Below are 20,683 nucleotides of genomic sequence, written 5' to 3'. Positions count from 1 at the left end.
AAGACTTGAGCAGTGAATCCAATCTTTCGAACAATAAGCAGGTATTTATCCTATCACTTATGCGTGTGATCTGATCGTAATACCGACCCTGGCTGACTGCTGACGGCTGTTTACATGCTGGATGATTGGGATATACCACTATTGGACAATACTAGTATCCTAAGCGACATCTCACGAGAAGTCACGAGACCTTTAGATTCAAATCATATTTCGAGCTGCAGTCATCGAGGACAGACGGGCCTCTGTCCTCCCTTTAAAGATATTTTCCCGGGCTCGTTCAGAACGTGCTTTATTTTATATACGAAAGATATCCGAGTTTTCATTTATCGGTTCAATGTAAGTATATTTTATTTTACTTATATGGTTAATATAATTTTAGGCAGATGGTGTCGTCTGCATTTCATTTATTTAATTCTGTTATGGGAACGGATGGTGTCGTCCGTCGAAATTTTTTAAAGGACGGTGGTCCTATTTAGCAGATGGTCTGCATTTCTATTTATTTTATTCTGCTATGGGAACGGATGGTGTCGTCCGTCGGAATTTTTTAAAGGACGGTGGTCCTATTTAGCAGATGGTCTGCATTTTCATTTATTTTATTTTGTTATGGGAACGGATGGTGTCGTCCGCCGGATTTTTTTAAGGACGGTGGTCCTATTCATTTGAACGGACATTTGTTGTCTTGTTATTTAGGATGGTGCTCATCCTTTCTTATTTGAGAACAGACATGTGTTGTCTTTGGGATATATGATGCTGGTCCTATAGACTAATTTTATGATGTTGGTCTCTCACTTAAGAGAGCGAACTCAATTTGTCGTGTTTAATTTAAGGATTACCATCCAATTTACATTTATTGTTTTTGACAATGTCGTCATTTTCCTCGAAACACGGTGTAATTTGGTTACATTTAATGGGCTGATTGACTTTGTTTTGTTGAAAACAGAATTTTTTACTGAGATGAGGTACGTGTTTCTCCGGTTTCCCGCCTTTTGCTTCGTCCGTGCGTTTAAAGTTGGATCTTTATTTATTCCCTATTTAGTCAGTTTGAATTATGATTTTATTATGTGATTTGAAGATATAACATTTGATATGCTATTATTATATGATGTGTACGATTTGAGAAGTTTTCCTATTTAGCATATTTTAGTCACAATGAATAAACATGTTTCGTCAGTTGATTGACCCAGATAGGTCAGTATTGATTTTATTGCATTGATTGAACAGGTGAACTTTCTGTGAAATATTTAAAGTGTAAAAGGTAATTACGCAAGTTTGTTGTTAAATTTAAGGTGCGCTCGATAGCTAATGATGTTCATGAATGGGTTTTATTTTTGTTTAGCGGGTTTTAGATAGAAGAATAACTACCACATAGTTTTAATTATTATAAAGCGAATTCAGCCAATCGTCTGTGGGCTCCATACAGAACATGATGTTATTTCATTTTTTTTTTAAGTAATTATAATCAATTTTGATAATAGGTGCTACCGGTATAATTTGACAGGTGTCACGTGACGGGTGGTATTGAAATGATTGAATTGGTTGACGGCACTTTCCATAGTGATATATAAGTATTATGTTTGTGGTGTGGGTTTATCTTTTAATCTGAGTTGACATTTTGTCATATTTAGCTGTTTCTTTTTTATGTATATATATTCGTTTTTATGGAATATATTATATTTTGTAGATGGCTGAGCCACACTTGATATTAAAGCCTAGACATACACTAGTCGGGAAAGGTCTATTGCCTATGATCTTGGATTTCAAATCCACGGATGATGACGTTCTGGTAGAAAACATGGCACGTCTTAAACAAGATCATCCGTTGAACAACTATTGTCGCGAAGGACGCGAGTTTATTTTATTAACTGACATTCTGTGAACAATATTTTTCTTTATGGACTATTAATAATTCAATTCAGTTTAACTTTACATTTAATATCGGAAATTTGTGATACTTATTTTAGCAAGTTTTTGAATACACAGAAATTATCTCCCTTGAAAACGTGGGCCGAACAAAAACAATTAGAACTTTAAATCAGTATTAATGTGGACTGTCTTCTTGTAACATCTATATTATTAATAGAACATTAATCAGAAACTAATAGTTTATTCTTTCGCCACAACTATTCTCTTGATGAGCTGTCAATAGAGTTTAAGAAATTAACGGCAGAATCTTTGAAGGATGTTCTGATGCTAGCCGGGAAAGACGTAAATTTAGAGAACGGTTTACAACTCATGCACCAAGCCATTCTTTATGCCAATTTGATTGGCGGCCCAAAGGGTTCATCTTAAACTACTCTTGATCAAGGTAAGGTATTTTTAAACCTGATAAATATATCATATATAATGTAGGTCGGAGTGTGACATGGGTGCAATTTTTCTCATTCGTTTTGGACAAGAATATATATATATAAATGTCAATAACTTATAAAAATAAAGGCATAAAGGGGAGATGTGCATGTAATAAGACCTGCAATCGATTGGACGAAAAAACGTCAGAAGTTATCTGTCTAGTACGTTCTGTGTACTTCTTAATCTATCATAACCAAATTGTGTGTTCGATTTCGAACTTGTAGAAAGATGTTTACTGGGGAAACTACATTGTAGTGCACTTGCAATTTTCAGTGTATGCCAATTTATTTTTAAAAGGTTGCCAGATAATCAATATTTTGAATAGTAAATTCTCATCAGTGTTGCTTGAATTGAAAATTGGGGAAAATGTCATGCTCACAATAATAATCTTTTTATGTCAATGAAGTACACTTAGCCGAAATGAATATTTTTAGGTAATAATTGTAAGATTATTAGCTTTTGGTGTTTAATATTGGTATATTAGTTATCTTAGTTAGTGAATGTGAAAAATTGATATAGATCTTTCAGGTGCATCGACATCTGCTGCATCTGCTGCATCTACTACTAGACCTGCTACACCAATGGCTGGTGACCAGGGGCCACAAATTCAAAATACCCCGGGTAGTATTTCTACATCCACTAAAACTAGTTCTGATCTTGAGGGAAGACTTCGGAAAATGGAAAACAGTTTTGACAATTTAAGAAATCAGCAAATTTCGGATAAAGTTACAGAACCATTAAAAAGTGTTAGAGCTTTGGCCGGGAGGTCAAATTTGACGCCACCAAGCGTTTTTATAGCTGCATTATGGGTTTTGGTTGAGTGTGCTAATAAAGCAAGTCACCCAGAGGCTGATTTCTTTAGTAAGGCCTTGCAGGCTTGTAGACAATTTGAAAATCATGATGACATTTCTAATTTGTGTGTAAAATTGCTTGGGTCTTCAGAAGATAAAAAGATTTCAGCTACTAATGCTGAATGGCAAAGGAATGCTAGGAAAAATGAGAAAACTAATGAGAAGGTTGATAGCAAGGGTTGTAACCAAATGCCTATTCAAAGTGTGTCGGGTCCGTCAGCTTTTCCATATCCTGGCCCAGCGTTCCCTTATAATCTGTTCCCTGTAGGTTATGGTAATCCTGTAGGTTATGGTAATGGTTTCCCGGTAAATGGTCCCGCTGCTTCACCTTTCGGTGATTCAAGTATGTTGCGAAACCCAGGTTTTCGCCTTAGATTCAAAAGGAGAACTAGGGGCGTTTGTTTCTTCTGTAAGGAGAATGGTCATCACGTGAACTCGTTGTCCGAAGTTAAACAAGGAGTAGTTTTGTTTTCTGACATTCATTCCATGGGAATCTAATCCTTAGTGGCTTATTGTTAGTCACGCGGAATGGAGGTCGGGGAATTTTTTCTCTGTAATTTTTTCATTTTAGGATTATAGTCCAAAGAGAATGAAATTTGATTTATCTGAATGGGAAATGAAGTCATTATTTGACCCTAGCAGTATTGATTTTAAAGAAAACGAAGAAGTTTGGGTGGATTACAGAGGAAGAGTTCTCCTACCTCCATTTTCCGTTCCCCGCGCAGAAGAAGTAGCAGAAAATAGTATTTTTGGTGTAGAAAATCTACCTTTTAGACAGCCAGAATCCTTTATCACAGGAAATCTGCACAAACATTTAGAAGATTGTCGGGAACTAAATCCTTCTGCAGAAGTTTTAGAATGGTTAGAAAATGGGGTTACTATTAAAATTATTTCAGGCATTTCAAAGGCAATTTTAAAGGGAAAATGTATGACTCGGCTACGCCACCTTGTATGTATTTTGACAATGCACTTAACTGTAAGAACCATGTTGAATTTATTAAATGCACTCTTTTAGATCGTGTCAGAAATGGATCTATATGTATGGGGTAGAGTTGGTTGTTGTGACCCCCTCATTTGGTAATGCCTCTTACTGAAGAGGTAACCAAACCTAGGCTCTGTCATGATGAGCGTTTTTTGAACCTGTGGGTCATAGATAAGTCTTTTGTATTAGCCAAAACAGTTATGATAGATACTCTAGGATAAACAATTTTGTAGACAACTCTGTAGTTTTCCTTTTTAAGGAAATTGCTCGTTCACCTCAAACAGCTGAGAGAGCATTTGACGAAGTGGGTGACACAACCAAATTGCTGTCAGCATTTCTCTAACTTCTCATTTTTCAAGAGTGTGTTATTTGTATTAAAATAGTTTTCAGTGTATTGTATTTAACGTTTGCTGAATATTTGTATATATATGAATAAATTTGAATTTGTTAATTTTGTATTTATTTACTTACTGATAATAATAAATGTGGATTAATCGGCAATGAGACAATTATCAGACAATACGGCATATAATGATTACCAGATTAGGCGTTACAGTTTACGAAGGAAACGACTATAAATATCATGGTTTTGTCTTTCACATATATTAAAGAATTAGTTTTGGTTAGTTTTTGGGTTTTGTTTTTTGTGAGTTTTGGGATTAATAGTTCAAAAGGTATGATGGACGGATAGGGATTTGCTCCAATGGTAACAATCTTGAGAGTATGGATATGCGAACTGAAATTTCACGCTCCAATACTAAAAGCATCTAGTTACTTGGAGTGTGGTGTCACTTAGGATAGCCTTATATCCTAAGCGACATCTCACGAGAAGTCACGAGACCTTTAGATTTAAATCATATTTCGAGATGCAGTTGATCTAAGGATGGAGGTTGAATCTTTCTCTCTCTCTGAGATAGCATTCGTTTGTTGGCCCAGCTTGTTGGTTTGGTGAAGTTCTTGTTCGTTAGAGTACGAACTATCGACTACTATTTTGTTCCCCCCCCCCCCCTCCCGCCCTCTCTCGTTGTCTGTGTTTGATCACACTTTAAGAATTGGATGCTCTCTAAAATTTCACGCTCCAATACTAAAAGCATCTAGTTACTTGAAGTGTGGTGTCACTTAGGATAGCCCTATATTCTATATTGCCTAGTAACGAGGGTGTATCAACCCTGGATGAGTCCACCTCTATTGGACTGTGCCATTTTGAGCATATCATAGTAACAAGGAAGGTCAAGTAATTAAACGATAATACATTATCTCAAGGAAGATATTATGGTACCCGATGACCATAAAAATACCAATTATATTGTTATTACATCTCACGCTGAAGATTCTTCATACAAGTTCACTCATTTTTCAGTTTATAAAATAGTCATTTTGGAGTCATATTTCTTACGAGTTTATTACATTTTAAACATAGCAGTTTTTATCATTTTTTATGAATCTACTTATCAGGAGAAAAACTTAAAAAATGTTTTCTTTTACCAATTTGAAGGAACTTCATTATGTTTTAACATGGAAGCGTTCACCGTTTTGGAATCAATGATTTATGTTCCTGTTAGACTAATTTTCAAATTGCAGGGACTGTTTCAAAAATTCATTCTACAAAAATTGTTTGTAAGCTATATATATATATATCTATATATATAGAAAAAAGCACTTCATGGAACATGTAAATTTGTTGTTGTCTTATAGCTATGAGAAGATGTGGTATGAGTGTCAATGAGAAAACTCTCTATATGTCCACTCCTAATCACAATTCGATCGTAAAAGTAAACCATTATAGGTCAAAATACGGTCTTCAACACGGAGCCTTGGCTCACACCGAACAGCAAACTTATGTGGCCCCAACAATTTCTAGTGTAAAACCAGTGTGAAATTGACATTTAATGTAATCATTAATGATTAACTTCTAAGACCACTCAGCCACCAAGGCCACTAAATTATTTAGAACGTATCATTTGCAATTATTACACTGGGGGCCGTATCAGTTCAGCTTTAACAGTCGCATGAAACCACAATTATAATTGAAAAAGGATGAACACAATTGATTTGGTGGTTCGGGGGTAATGCCTTGCCTCTGTTGGTGTTATCCGTTGTGTGTTGCTCTTGCAAACATGAATTGGCGACATGTTGCGTATTATATCTGATTCATATTATTCTTCGTTTATTGATGTTTATACATTTAGTTTCTCATTTTATTATTAGAACTTAACACCTTTAGGTTCATAATTTGTACCTCAAGTTTTCTTCTTTATATGAATAGAGTTATGATGGGATAACAATTATAAGGCAAACATATAAGAAGCCAATAAAAGAGGTGCGAAAAATACCAGAGGGACAGTCAAACTCATAGATAAAAAACAAACTGACAAAACCAAGTCTTCTCCCTTATCTGAAACAATAGTGTAACATAACAATATAGAAAGACCCACATAACCTATTATGTCTGTTTGTTATGTTCACGCATTGTTGTCAATTTAATGGAATGTGACTGTCTGACAAGTGAGAGGTTATAAAACCAGGTTTAATCCACGTTTTTCTACATCAGAAAATGCCCGTATCAAGTCAGGAATATGAGAGTTGTTATCTATTCGTTAGATTGTTTCAGCCTTTTATTTTGCTTTCTGATTATGGAATTTCCGTTTGAATTTCTCGGAGTCGGGTTTTGTTTTTAAGGGTGTTTGCTCCTTTATTTTTTGAATTTTTGCCAGATTTTCGGAATCCTCTGGTTTTATCCATGGATTAACATTAAAAAAATTTGCCCACTAACCCCTACTTTTCTTTTCATATTTTTATTACATATTGTTTAAAAAGCCATATTTCAAAGTCTTATGAAATCCTTGTTATTTTTTCATAGTTTTTTAAACAAAAAAGTGCCAATGTTAAGTGAAAGAAAAATCTAGAGATAATTCTTTCCCGCCAAATTTTCAATGACTTATATCTCGAATTCAAGCACAAAGACCCTCCATTTTTTTCTGCTTATTTAGTTTCTCTTTTTATATACTATCAATTTATAACAGTCTTTAAAAAAGCTTGTTATTTTACACCTTTGTTGAAAATTCATACACCCATTCGGCTGCGCCTCAGGGTGTATGAATTTTTAACAACGGTGTAAAATTCTGTACACCCCTGATTACACCAAGATAACTAATATTCTTATTCTTATATATAATATGTTCCTATAGTTTCACATAGAAAATGAAAAACATCATTAAACATATGAAAATGTACAGAATCTTTGTTGTACAGATATATGATAGCATACATGTTGAATATTGTCTAAACACTATTTATTTTTTTTTACTTTTATCCCCCCCTTTCTTTCCAAATTAATTTTATACTTCACTTTCATGCATACATATCTTACATACCTACGTACATGCATTCACGCTTATATATATATTCATTCACACATATGATCTAGTTACATACATACATGTTCACACATATAACATGTATAAAGATGCATTCACATACATTGTACATGTATCTACATGTGTTTTCATACATTTTTTGTACATAGACACCTATACTTATATTATAGTAGCATATTTTTTTACTGGTCCACTTGAAATATTGAAAACAAGTACGCAATATTAACATTCTAGAACATACATTCTGTTTTTTCTAAAAGTTAATATTGTTTATTTCAAGATCTGCAACACTTTTTTTTTAACATTTTGTTTATTTCTATATTGGCCGTATAATATAATTCAACTGTTCTCGAGATTTCATATTTAAAATTTTTCACTATGTCTATTTTTTGCCTTATTATTGGATATAATGTGATTAATAGACTGAAAAAAACATTAAGCTCAGCAAGTGATTGAGTCCAAAATAAGCATCATCATGAATCTTGTATCCTATTACTGGAGAGTTTAGGCTTATAACATGTTTGTCAATACAAATCTCTCTTCTGGAGATCAATGAATGACAATTTTTTATGTTATTTCTTCATAGACAGAAAAAATATTACAGTCATTCCTTAATTATTTTCTTTCTTTATATTTGTGTTACTCAAATACTAATTTTCCCGGAGTTTATATTTCAAAATTTCAAGAACCAAACCTGTTTGCATTATTATATTTTCGCAATTATTTTGTTCCTTTCTATAATATTCCAAAACGTTTCACGGAGGACGGATAATAGCTTGATTATTTCTTCATTTAAAATTTTTTGAAAAAAAATCAACGGAAATAATCCATCCTTACAGTTTAAATAATTTAAAAATGCTAATATAGGTTAATGGTGTTTCAGTTTAAACAGACATACGAGTATTTGCATGGCATACTTTTAGAGATAAACAAATGTTTAAATTAATCAACAAAGTTCTAAGAACTATTAATATAAAGATCAATCATAAAACAAATGAACAGATAAATAATAAAGAAGTAGAAACCTTTAATCCTCTGAATATGCCTCTGACCGAATTTACCTCATAAGGAGCTACCGACCCAAACATTAGAAATCAAAAATGGTTTGTATACATAGAAGCGTTAGCTTGTATTAAAAAAGAAACATACACAACTGGGAAAATTCATATTATGTCAATTTGGTTGAATTTTATTTTTTCGGGTTTAAACGCCACTTTGAAGCATCGCTTTTCGGCTATTTCGTGGCAGCCAGTTTTCATTGGCGGAGGACACAAGAGAGTCCGACGAAAGGCACCACCCTTCGATAGGTAAACTGACAATCCTAGTCTATAACGATTGGAGTCGTGTACATCGGCACGAACAGGGTTCTAATTCACAATCTCAGTGTTGACTTGCGAGTGATTACAGTAGTTACTACTTAAACCACTTGGCCACCTAGGCCAATTTGGCATGAGGGAATATGAATTGTTAGTTTCAACGTGTACACATAAGGCATTTAAATTGTAATGTACCGATTTTAGATGCGTATAAATGTATTCTAGGTGTTGCAATGTTGTGCTTTAACAGAAGACTAGGAAGAATCGCCAGTGAAGAACCAACCGAGATAGTCAAATGTATTTCCGAGTTTTTCACATTGCTTCACTAATCGATGATAATGCCGTTTAAGACCTTTAAATATTTTAAAACACCGTTATACAAACAAGCCGAAGTGGTTAGACTACGAATCCAAAAGTAAGTAGACATCAATTAAACGTTGATCATAGATATAGGAAGATGTGGTATGAGTGCCAATGAGATAACTCTCCATCTGAAGGTCAGATGCTATTATTACTGTTAATTGTAATGATACTTCTTGCATACAGAAAAGTAAATGTTCTAATATTGTTTTTAGATATAGTAAGATATGGTATGAGTGCCAATGAGTCATCTCTCCATCCAAGTCACAATTGATAAAAGTAAACCATTATAGGCCAAGGTACAGTACGGTGGCTCAAATCGAACAGCAAGCTATAAAGTTACCCAAAAAATATAAGTGTAAAACCATTCAAATGAAAAAACCAATGGTTTAATCTATATAAAAATGGAAATCGAAAAACACCTATGTACCACATTTACACACAACTACTTAACATCAGATTCCTGACTTAGGACAGGTGCAAACAATTGCAGCGATATTACACGTTGTAATGGTACCAAGTCTTCTCCCTTATCTGAAACAATAGTGTAACATAACAACATAGAAAGACCCACATAACCTATTATGTCTGTTTGTTATGTTCACGCATTGTTGTCAATTTAATGGAATGTGACTGTCTGACAAGTGAGAGGTTATAAAACCAGGTTTAATCCACGTTTTTCTACATCAGAAAATGCCCGTATCAAGTCAGGAATATGAGAGTTGTTATCTATTCGTTAGATTGTTTCAGCCTTTTATTTTGCTTTCTGATTATGGAATTTCCGTTTGAATTTCTCGGAGTCGGGTTTTGTTTTTAAGGGTGTTTGCTCCTTTATTTTTTGAATTTTTGCCAGATTTTCGGAATCCTCTGGTTTTATCCATGGATTAACATTAAAAAAATTTGCCCACTAACCCCTACTTTTCTTTTCATATTTTTATTACATATTGTTTAAAAAGCCATATTTCAAAGTCTTATGAAATCCTTGTTATTTTTTCATAGTTTTTTAAACAAAAAAGTGCCAATGTTAAGTGAAAGAAAAATCTAGAGATAATTCTTTCCCGCCAAATTTTCAATGACTTATATCTCGAATTCAAGCACACAGACCCTCCATTTTTTTCTGCTTATTTAGTTTCTCTTTTTATATACTTTCAATTTATAACAGTCTTTAAAAAAGCTTGTTATTTTACACCTTTGTTGAAAATTCATACACCCATTCGGCTGCGCCTCAGGGTGTATGAATTTTTAACAACGGTGTAAAATTCTGTACACCCCTGATTACACCAAGATAACTAATATTCTTATTCTTATATATAATATGTTCCTATAGTTTCACATAGAAAATGAAAAACATCATTAAACATATGAAAATGTACAGAATCTTTGTTGTACAGATATATGATAGCATACATGTTGAATATTGTCTAAACACTATTTATTTTTTTTTACTTTTATCCCCCCCTTTCTTTCCAAATTAATTTTATACTTCACTTTCATGCATACATATCTTACATACCTACGTACATGCATTCACGCTTATATATATATTCATTCACACATATGATCTAGTTACATACATACATGTTCACACATATAACATGTATAAAGATGCATTCACATACATTGTACATGTATCTACATGTGTTTTCATACATTTTTTGTACATAGACACCTATACTTATATTATAGTAGCATATTTTTTTACTGTTCCACTTGAAATATTGAAAACAAGTACGCAATATTAACATTCTAGAACATACATTCTGTTTTTTCTAAAAGTTAATATTGTTTATTTCAAGATCTGCAACACTTTTTTTTTAACATTTTGTTTATTTCTATATTGGCCGTATAATATAATTCAACTGTTCTCGAGATTTCATATTTAAAAATTTTCACTATGTCTATTTTTTGCCTTATTATTGGATATAATGTGATTAATAGACTGAAAAAAACATTAAGCTCAGCAAGTGATTGAGTCCAAAATAAGCATCATCATGAATCTTGTATCCTATTACTGGAGAGTTTAGGCTTATAACATGTTTGTCAATACAAATCTCTCTTCTGGAGATCGATGAATGACGATATATACAATACTTATATTTATCTTATTCAGCATTGTAGAAAAAGAGTTGAAAGCACAGCTTGATGTCTTGAATCAGCTTAAAAAGAAAAATCAGTAAGATGATTACTTACAAAAAGATCCCAACTTTATGTACTCATTATTGGCAGACTCTAGAATGACACTTGGGAAAATTACTAGTATAGTGACAACACTATTTAATGCAGGGATAGACTCTGTAAGTATTTAAACCCCTTTATTTTAAACCTTTGCATGTGGAAATTTTGAACTTTAAAATTCAACGAAAACATCTTACATAAGAATATATTCATTAAAAATAAAGAGTATTGCTTATCAAATTTCGCATTAGGGGAAAAAAAATGGTACCGTTTATGTTATTAACACACGCACAAACGAATCATTCAAATAGACTCCAAAAAATACCTACACACACATAGAATGGGATAAATTTACTGGAAAAGTTTTTTTCTTCTGGTTACCGGCAGAATTCAATTCCTTGCTGTGATGCTGCGCTCTACACAGTTTTAATCCTGGTATCTATGATGCATTTATTAAAATATATCGTCTAGTACTATCTTTATCGGATTCTTGAGTGTTTTAAGATTTTTTTCAAATGTCTGTTATATTTAGAAATAATGAGATGCAAATGAAACAACTTTTTATCAGAGATCAAAGTTCACGATCCGCGATAGCAGCTTTTTGTCAACAGTCCACACAGCAAAAGATTACTTAGGTCAACCATAGTTGCTAACACCTATTAAAGAAGTTTTTATTTTTTTTTTGTATGAGTGACGTAACTACTGAATCACTGATTACCTAAGGTAATGATACACGAGGAAACTAGAAGCTTATCAGCATTAGTCTAAAACCCGATTCACTGACTACAAGAGTGTTGATACACTCGAAAAAAACCAGATCATCAGAAAAGGTCTTGACCGAATACTGCGAAATGAAAATATCCTCTGACCCAGTATAAGAAAATAAGAATTACATTCATAAATTTGAAAAGTTTTTGGTTTCAGACTGCCAACAGTATGTTATTTGCATTGTCTGATTTAGCCTTTCATCAAGAAAAGCAGCAGAAATTGTACCAGGAAATTCAGACTGTTGTCGGAGATAGTAAACACTTAACCAAAGAACATTTAGCTCAAATGTCATTTCTTAAGGGGTGTATCAAAGAATCGCAGAGGTAATGGTTTAGTACAGTCCTTGATCTGTGTATACTTCCAACGTACCTTTTAAACCCTTAAACAATACACCCATCTAACCATTACAACATAAAGGAGGGCTAGAGGGAATAGTTAAAAGTCATTGAAGGAGGTAAAGGTAAACTTTCGGAAACATTGTCCCATTTACCTATCATGTCTGTTTGGGTTGATCACCCAAATTTTCCAATATAACGGAACTATTAACTACTTAAAACTGTCATACAGGTTGAAGATTTAGGTAACTATTAAACAAGGTACTACCCACCATTTACTTCTGAAAAATTCTTCTACCAAGTCAAGAATATGGCAGTTGTTTTTTCACTCATTCTGCTGATGAATTACCTAAGTTATTTTACTTGAAATTGGGTATTTTTGTTTGATTTTTAACATCAAACACGATCACACCACACATCAACACACCATCAAGGAACTAAAGAGTAAATGTTCATGTAAGTCCTTAAGACTGAAAATGCTGAAAATACTGAACATAAACAAACTAATATATTATGATACACAATGAACAATTTTGGAGATAACTGTATTGTTTATTTCTGTTCTTCTCTGTCCTTTAGGTTCTTCCATTTATTTGTATTATAGTCCTGTCATGTAATGTTGTCATTTTTATGTTATATTTAACATTGTCATAAAGCGGGAGGTTTGGCTAGCAACAAAACCACGTTCAACCCACCATGTTTTCTTAAAATGTCCTGTACCAAGTCAGGAAAATGGTCATTAATATAATATAGTTTGTTTCTGTGTGTGTTGCATTTAAATGTTTCTCTTGGGTCGTTGTTTTCCTCTAATGTTTGATTGGATTTCCTCAGTTTTAGTTTGTAACCCGGATAATCAAAACTTAAAACATACGCCAATGAATCATCAAAGAATTACACCGTACATCAAACATACATACACCAACAATGAATCACAGAGTTTTAAATTTATATTTTCAAATGTAGGAACAATTTCCATCACTTTTATATCATAATTATTGTTTGTTTATATTGTTAATCATGTGTTTGTACAGGCTTACGTTTCCCGTAATGACAGGACCTGCAAGGTATATGGAATGGGACACAGTTGTTGGTGGTTACACTATACCAAGAAAGGTTATTATGTTTTTATTTTACAGAAAAAGTAGATCTGATGTTTTTAAAAGTATGCAACAGAATGTCTATTTACATCGCAAAACGATTTATCTTTATCATTAACATCTACCCGTCATTTAAAATTTCAATGCATATGGGGTACTACTGTGCCAATTTATTGTTATTCGTTGGATAGTATCATATCAATTTTCGTTTATTTCATGGGTATAGGTGAACCACGAAATTAAATGATCAACGAATGACAAATTTCCTATAGGCTTGTATGCAAACTTCGTCATTACCACAACATTAAATAAATGTCCACAAACATGCAAGTTTTCATTTATCCACGAACATTGGTACCAACGAAAATAAGTGAATCCACAGTATATCGCAAAAAGCCAATCACCTGCATCTCATATTTTGATATAGAGTTTATAAGATTCTTTTAAAACTGCTCCATTTTTGTCACTGTTTTTCGACATCTATCTGTCAATTTGACATCGTGTGATAAAAAAAAAAGAAATGAAATGGAATTTCAACAAATTTCAACACATAATTATAAAGTGTTTTTTTTTTTGCACGTACCATTCTACATTATATTCAGTCCGCCAAAATTTAAGGACCATATAAATATAACTTACAATATTTTTTAAACAATTGACTAAGAAATATTTAATGTGTGGTGCTAGGAATCGCCTTTAACATACACTAAGAAAATTCATTCCGACAAAAAAAATGTACTCCGACAAACCCGTCTTGCAACTTTCTATTAAATATCATCTGCACATTTAAAAATACACTGTGTTTTGAACATCGGTATACTACTGTTGCCTTTATTCGATACCTTTAAATCATATTCCTAATGTTACGCATACAGGTAAAATTTGACCTTCATCTTGTCATTGTGTAATATGGGAAGGCGTTAGATGTCTGTGGTTGAACGTTTGCAAGCAATTGGCATGTTAAGTTCGGGTAGGAGTACTAGAAGCATAGGTAACTATTTCAATGTTAATCATGTTGACACAACAACTGTAAATGATAGACCAAGGTCCGGAAGACCCCACACAAGGACTGTAAATGATAGACCAAGGTCCGGAAGACCCTGTTTAACTACAAGTCGTGATGACAGAAATTTTATTCGTCGTGCTAAAGCCAGCCTATTTACTTCTGCCCCGATTCATGTGGTCGTGTTAGTTTCGAACATTGGTCCATCGACTTCATAGAGGCAATCTATCAGCATGTAGTGTTGTCAAGGGACCTGTCCTTACAACCAGACACAGTATAATCAAGTTTCAATGGGCTGGTGACCACCAACGCTGGAACATGAAAAGCTGACAAAAAAAATCATTGGTCACATGAAAGTCTGTTTCTTTTTCAACCGGCAGGCGGTATGGGGTTGCTTCTCCTATCGTTGTAAGCTCGGTATGCATATTCTGAGTTTAAGGAACGGACAGCCATACTGGTATTGAGTGCTTAGAAAAATATAGTCCCTCATTTGACAATCATCTACTTGCGGCAAGCCCCATATACAGGTGACAATGCTAGACCACACAGGGCAAGGAAAGTAACCCAGTATAAAAAGAAAAAGGCCATTGACACTGTCTTTTGGCCTGCCATGTCTCCAGACATGAATCCAATCGAACATGTGTTGGATGCCATTGGCAGAAATCTCGATCTCAGAGATCCACCAATGTGGCAATTGTTGATGAATGAAACAGATTTTCTCAACTTAAGTGCAGAATGCTTGCACAGAGTATGAGACGCCGTGTTATGGAACTGTACCGGTAGAGAGGGGTTACACATCTTATTGACTCAATATTATCATTAAATTTGCCGAACATACCGAAGATTATTTGTAGAAATTTTAATGATATTGGATGATTAGTTGTTGTAAAAAATTAAAATCACAGTGAAACTTAAATTCCGTTTCTGATTTGTGTAATTTGCACTATTTATATGGACGCAAAATTTAAATGCATAGAACCTGCATAAGTGACCAACCTTAAGTTTATGTTTTGCATTATGGTATATGTTAGCAAAATTGCTACATGAATGTTTTCTCTTTTTCGTAGAATAACTTAATTTTTTAAATAAAAAAACACAATGATTTCATAAAAAAAGATGGTGCTCAACTTTTGGCGATATGTATACTTAGACTTCCACAATAATTCTCAATTTGGAAAACCTTTTGTAACTTTTGATCGTGCTTTTTTGTCAGACCAATTGGTTTCTTCAAGACATACCGACACATAAGGAAACGAGTATCTCATCGTTTCTAAGCAATAGGCCCTTAACATAATTTCTATATTTTTGTCTAATTCAACATTGAACTAACGGGTCAGCTATAGTTATAGTAAATCTGATCTGTCAACTATATATTTAACATTTGCTATCAAAAACTTGAATTGGTATTATCCCTTACCATAAAACAACATTTGTACATGAATAAAATGTTACATAAATATTAAAAGTGGAATAAAAGTTGCTAGAATTGCTGAAACATCTGCGGAACTTCCTGGATACATATGAAAAGATGAATTCATGTGAAAGTCAAAAGGAAAATAAAGTGCTCAGTCAGTGTTTTAAGTTTTGCCAAAAAAAATATTGCGAACGAGGTAAACATTTAAAGGAAAAATGAGTCACATTAAAATTTTGTTTTGATCAAAGGTTGATTAGTAAACATTTACAAAACAACAACAATTAAACCGGAAGTCACCCACTTATGTTTGTTATCGTTGCTCGAATTGAAAAAACAATGATTTCATAAAAATGCTCAACTTTTGGCGATATGTATACTTAGACTTCCACAATAATTCTCAATTTGAAAACCTTTTGTAACTTTTGAGCGAGCATTTTTGTCAAACCAATTGGTGTCTTCAAGACATACCGACATATCTCATCGTGTCTAACTATTTACCGGATTTGTTATCACATAAGCAACACGACGGGTGACACATGTGGAGCAGGATCTGCTTACCCTTCCGGAGCACCTGAGATCACCCCTAGTTTTTGGTGGGGTTCGTGTTGTTTATTCTTTAGTTTTCTATGTTGTGTCATGTGTACTATTGTTTGTCTGGTTGTCTTTTTCTAAGCAATAGGTCCTTACCATAATTTCTATATTATTTTCTAATTCAACATTGAACTCATGGGTCAGCTATATTTATAGTAAATCTGATCTGTGAAATATATATTTAGTTTATTTACAACCACTGGGTCGATGCCACTGCTGGTGGAGATTTATTTCCGCGAGGGTATCACAAGCCCAGTAGTCAGCACTGTTTGTGCTGACATGAATTGTCATTGATATGGTTATATTTATAAATTAACTGTTTGAATTTTTTGAAATACTAAGGCTTTTCTACCTCAGGCATAGATTACCTTAGCTGTATTTGACAAAACTTTTAAGAATTTTGGTCCTCAATGCTCTTCAACTTCGTACTTTATTTGGCCTTTTTAACCTTTTTTGGATTCGAGCGTCACTGGTGAGTCTTTTGTAGACGAAACGCGCGTCTGGCGTATATACTAAATTTACTCCTGGTATCTATGATGAGTTTATTTAACATTTGCTATCGAAAACCTGAATTGGTATTATCCCTTACCATTAAACAACATTTGTACATGAATAAGATGTTACATAAATATTAAAAGTGGAATAAAAGTTGCTAGAATTGCTAAAACATCTGTTAGGTGGAACGAATACACGTCGACAGTACCGTACGGAACTTCCTGGATACACATGAAAAGATGAATTCATGTGAAAGTCAAAAGGAAAATAAAGTGCCCAGAATTTGGCCAAAAAATATTGCGAACGAGGTAAACATTTAAAGGAAAAATGACTCACATTAAAATTTTGTTTTGATCAAAGGTTGATTAATAAACATTTACAAAACAACAACAATTAAACCGGAGGTCACCCACTTATGTTTAATCGTTGCTCGAACTTGTGTGTAGATATAAAGACAACATATACAACTGTCATACAAGAAGAATGTGAATCTATCTATAAAATCGGGTTTAACCTATTATTAAGTGAATTATGATACAAAATATGAAATGCTACGATGTAACTTTTACTGAAAGAAAAATATGTTTTTTTACCAAAGAAGAATTTGAACTTAATGTTCTTTACAGACTTTGGTAAGTCCTGATATGGCAGCCAGCCGACGAACGATTTTTTCCGAAGGCGAAAGAATATATCCCAGAGAGATGGCTAAGAAATGTCAATGATGATATCACTAAAGGCCAGGAGTTCCCTTTTGCTTTTAAGCCATTTGGATTTGGACCAAGGGGTTGCATTGGTCAAAGATTTGCTGAAATGGAGATGCAAATAGGAATAACAAAGGTACAGTGCAACCTCCCTTATCTGACACATGAGTTTTCCAACATCCTGCTTTAACCGACACATTTTCGTGGTCCCAAAATATGTCTATCCCTGTAGAAAAAACATGAGTATTCCGAAACCCTGCTCAATCAATTTTTTTCTGGTACCCATGTGTCGGATTACACAGGTTACACTGTAGTTTCACCAATGAGAAAATGGATATTGTTGATTATTTTATTATGACACAAAAGATGCTTTATCTACTAAAACATATGAGAAAATGCCACTTTTTTGCAGTTTTTCATCTCACAGTCACAATGACTACTTGAAGAAAAATTTATAACAATAAGCTCCAATACTATTTCAATTGAAAAAGGAAAGCGAACATCTGAAAATATAGTTGCATATAGCATGTATAGATAATTCTTAACCGAGTAAAAAGGTATCATTGATTCTTTTACTTGCGTTTGTTTACTGTTGGTTGTCTGTTTGTCTTTTCCCTTTATGGCATGGCGTTATGAGTTTATTCACGCCTTTTAAGCTGGCATGTCATCTTTTGTATTTCTTTTAGAACGTTTTTTTTTTTTAAATATTTACAATCGGTTTTCCTTCGATACAGCATAAAATATATCCCCCATATCGCTCACTATACTTTCATAGAAAACATCAAACGGTCATAAAAAGGCAATTACCAAAATATAAACAAATTCTGGATTTTTTCTTACGATTTGAGACCTAAACAAAACCAATGCTAAATAAAGTTAAAGCAATCGAATATCTCAAAAAATGGAGTTCCTTAACCTATCATTTCTTTTCGGTTGTTTGGTTCCTCAACTCATGCTCTTCTGACTAACATCAATTCTAAATTATAGATTTCTTAAATAAACGTAACAACATCCTTAACACCTGTAAGATAGTTATCAAAAGTACCAGGATTATAATTTAGTACGCCAGACGCGCGTTTCGTCTACATAAAACTCATCAGTGACGCTCAAATCGAAATATTTATAAAGCCAAACAAGTTCAAAGTTGAAGAGCATTGAGGATCCAAAATTCTAAAATGTTCTGCCAAATACGGCTATACCTGATGAAAGTTTCCAGGGGAATATATTCCGTGTATATTATACCTGATGAAAGTTTCCAGGGGAATATATTCCGTGTATATTATACCTGATGAAAGCTTTCAGGGGAATATATTCCGTGTATATTATACCTGATGAAAGTTTCCAGGGGAATATATTCCGTGTATATTATACTTGGATAAATAATGGTTTGTCTTATTGTTTTTACAGATTATTCAAAACTTTGATATTTCAATGCCACCTGGAGTATCAGAGATTAAAACAGTTCACCGTACTTTTACTTCACCTGCACAGAAGGTCACACTTCAGATCCACGACAGAAATATTAATAGGATTTAAAATATATTCTTACATATATATATAATATACACAGAGTCGTTAGTACATACTTGGACATTTATTTGTTTTAATATCATATATGATATGATTCATGTTTATAATTATCTTTTTTGTTTTTATCAGAATTTTACATGCGTTTTTAAGAACTTTATCCAAACAGATTTATCTTTGTAAAGTTACTGAATTTATGAATGATATATGATATTAGTAACACAGTGTACTGGTGACCTCATACTGTATATTTGCAGTTATTCAATTCTCTATGAAGGTGAGAAAAACGAAGCTCAAACCCAACATGGAGTTAACTGAACCAATATATATCGTGTTACGTCACTAGCGCACTATGAAACGAAGTTATCTTACCTGTTATCTGAACATGCATCATTTTTATTAGTGGTCTATAAAAGTAATCAAGTGCTATATATAAAGAACCTACTTTCATCGGTCTATACAAAACAAAGGCAAACAATTACAAATTATTAGTTCCTATTTTTTATGCATTATTTGCAATTGTTTATTATCAATTTTTTTCTGTTATCCGGAGGAAACGGTTCAGATTTTTCTTCCACGTCTTGTAGGTTTTATAAAGAGTCGTGAGAATACTACTTAACGTGTATTTAAATAAACTTCGCACGTTGAATATACATGGTCCCAACGCGGTCGCTTTTAACCGATGATATTCACAGAACTGTATAGGAGGTAAGATAAGTGATGTTTCACCTCGTGTCAAACACCATATCGTGAATAAATATAGATGACAAACCACATTTAACTTATAAGAAACGTTCAACAAAATATAACGCTCCCAGGAACACATGTTTAATTGTTCATGTTATATGTCAGGGTCTTATAATTAAGTAGATACACTCATCATACACACCAGGCACGACATTTTGTACTCTAGACGCGCGTTTCGTCTACAAAGTACCAAATACGCTTTCGTCAAAATAATTAAAAAGACCAAATAAAGAAAGAAGTTGCAGAGTATTGAAGATATTTAATTCATATTTTCTAATGAACACACATATTCGGTTTTAAGCGTTTCTGATGAATATAAATCCATCCTAACATAATTTGATTACCATGATTACAGACGTCAAGAAGCTGTTTACGGGTAGATCGTTGCATAGATCTGATAAATGTGTCATAAAAGAGGGACGAAAGATACCAGTGGAACAGTAAAACTTACAGATCAAAACTAAACTGACAACGCCATGGCCACTGGGGTAAAGCTAGTGATTTGTGATTTCTGTGTGAATCTTTTATAAATTTACATCGTATCAATGTATACTTTGTAAAGAAAATGATATAGAAAAACTGTAACACACAATAC

At 33.3% G+C, this 20,683-nt stretch overlaps 1 protein-coding gene across 1 annotated transcript; it reads left to right on the top strand.

Moving 5' to 3' along the window:
* The first annotated feature begins 9,106 nt into the window (after positions 1 to 9,106).
* LOC143054801 (1,25-dihydroxyvitamin D(3) 24-hydroxylase, mitochondrial-like) lies at positions 9,107 to 19,826 on the top strand. The gene is made up of 6 exons (XM_076227857.1): positions 9,107 to 9,290; positions 11,346 to 11,529; positions 12,335 to 12,501; positions 13,545 to 13,626; positions 17,740 to 17,950; positions 19,222 to 19,826. Exons 2-5 carry the CDS (start codon positions 11,443 to 11,445, stop codon positions 17,833 to 17,835), a joined length of 432 nt encoding a protein of 143 aa, XP_076083972.1. The 5' UTR covers positions 9,107 to 9,290; positions 11,346 to 11,442; the 3' UTR covers positions 17,836 to 17,950; positions 19,222 to 19,826.
* Positions 19,827 to 20,683: the final 857 nt, after the last annotated feature.

The sequence above is a fragment of the Mytilus galloprovincialis genome, chromosome 12 (assembly GCF_965363235.1).
Source record: "Mytilus galloprovincialis chromosome 12, xbMytGall1.hap1.1, whole genome shotgun sequence".
In the NCBI taxonomy this organism is placed as follows: domain Eukaryota; kingdom Metazoa; phylum Mollusca; class Bivalvia; order Mytilida; family Mytilidae; genus Mytilus; species Mytilus galloprovincialis.
This window is presented reverse-complemented; position numbering and strand designations above follow the sequence as displayed.

Excerpts from the sequence above, each read along its gene's own strand:
- LOC143054801 (XM_076227857.1), top strand. The coding sequence starts at position 11,443 with ATGTACTCATTATTGGCAGACTCTAGAATGACACTTGGGAAAATTACT. Across the intron at positions 12,502-13,544 it reads TGTATCAAAGAATCGCAGAG|GCTTACGTTTCCCGTAATGA; the intron begins GTAATGGTTTAG and ends GTGTTTGTACAG. Across the intron at positions 13,627-17,739 it reads GTTACACTATACCAAGAAAG|ACTTTGGTAAGTCCTGATAT; the intron begins GTTATTATGTTT and ends TGTTCTTTACAG.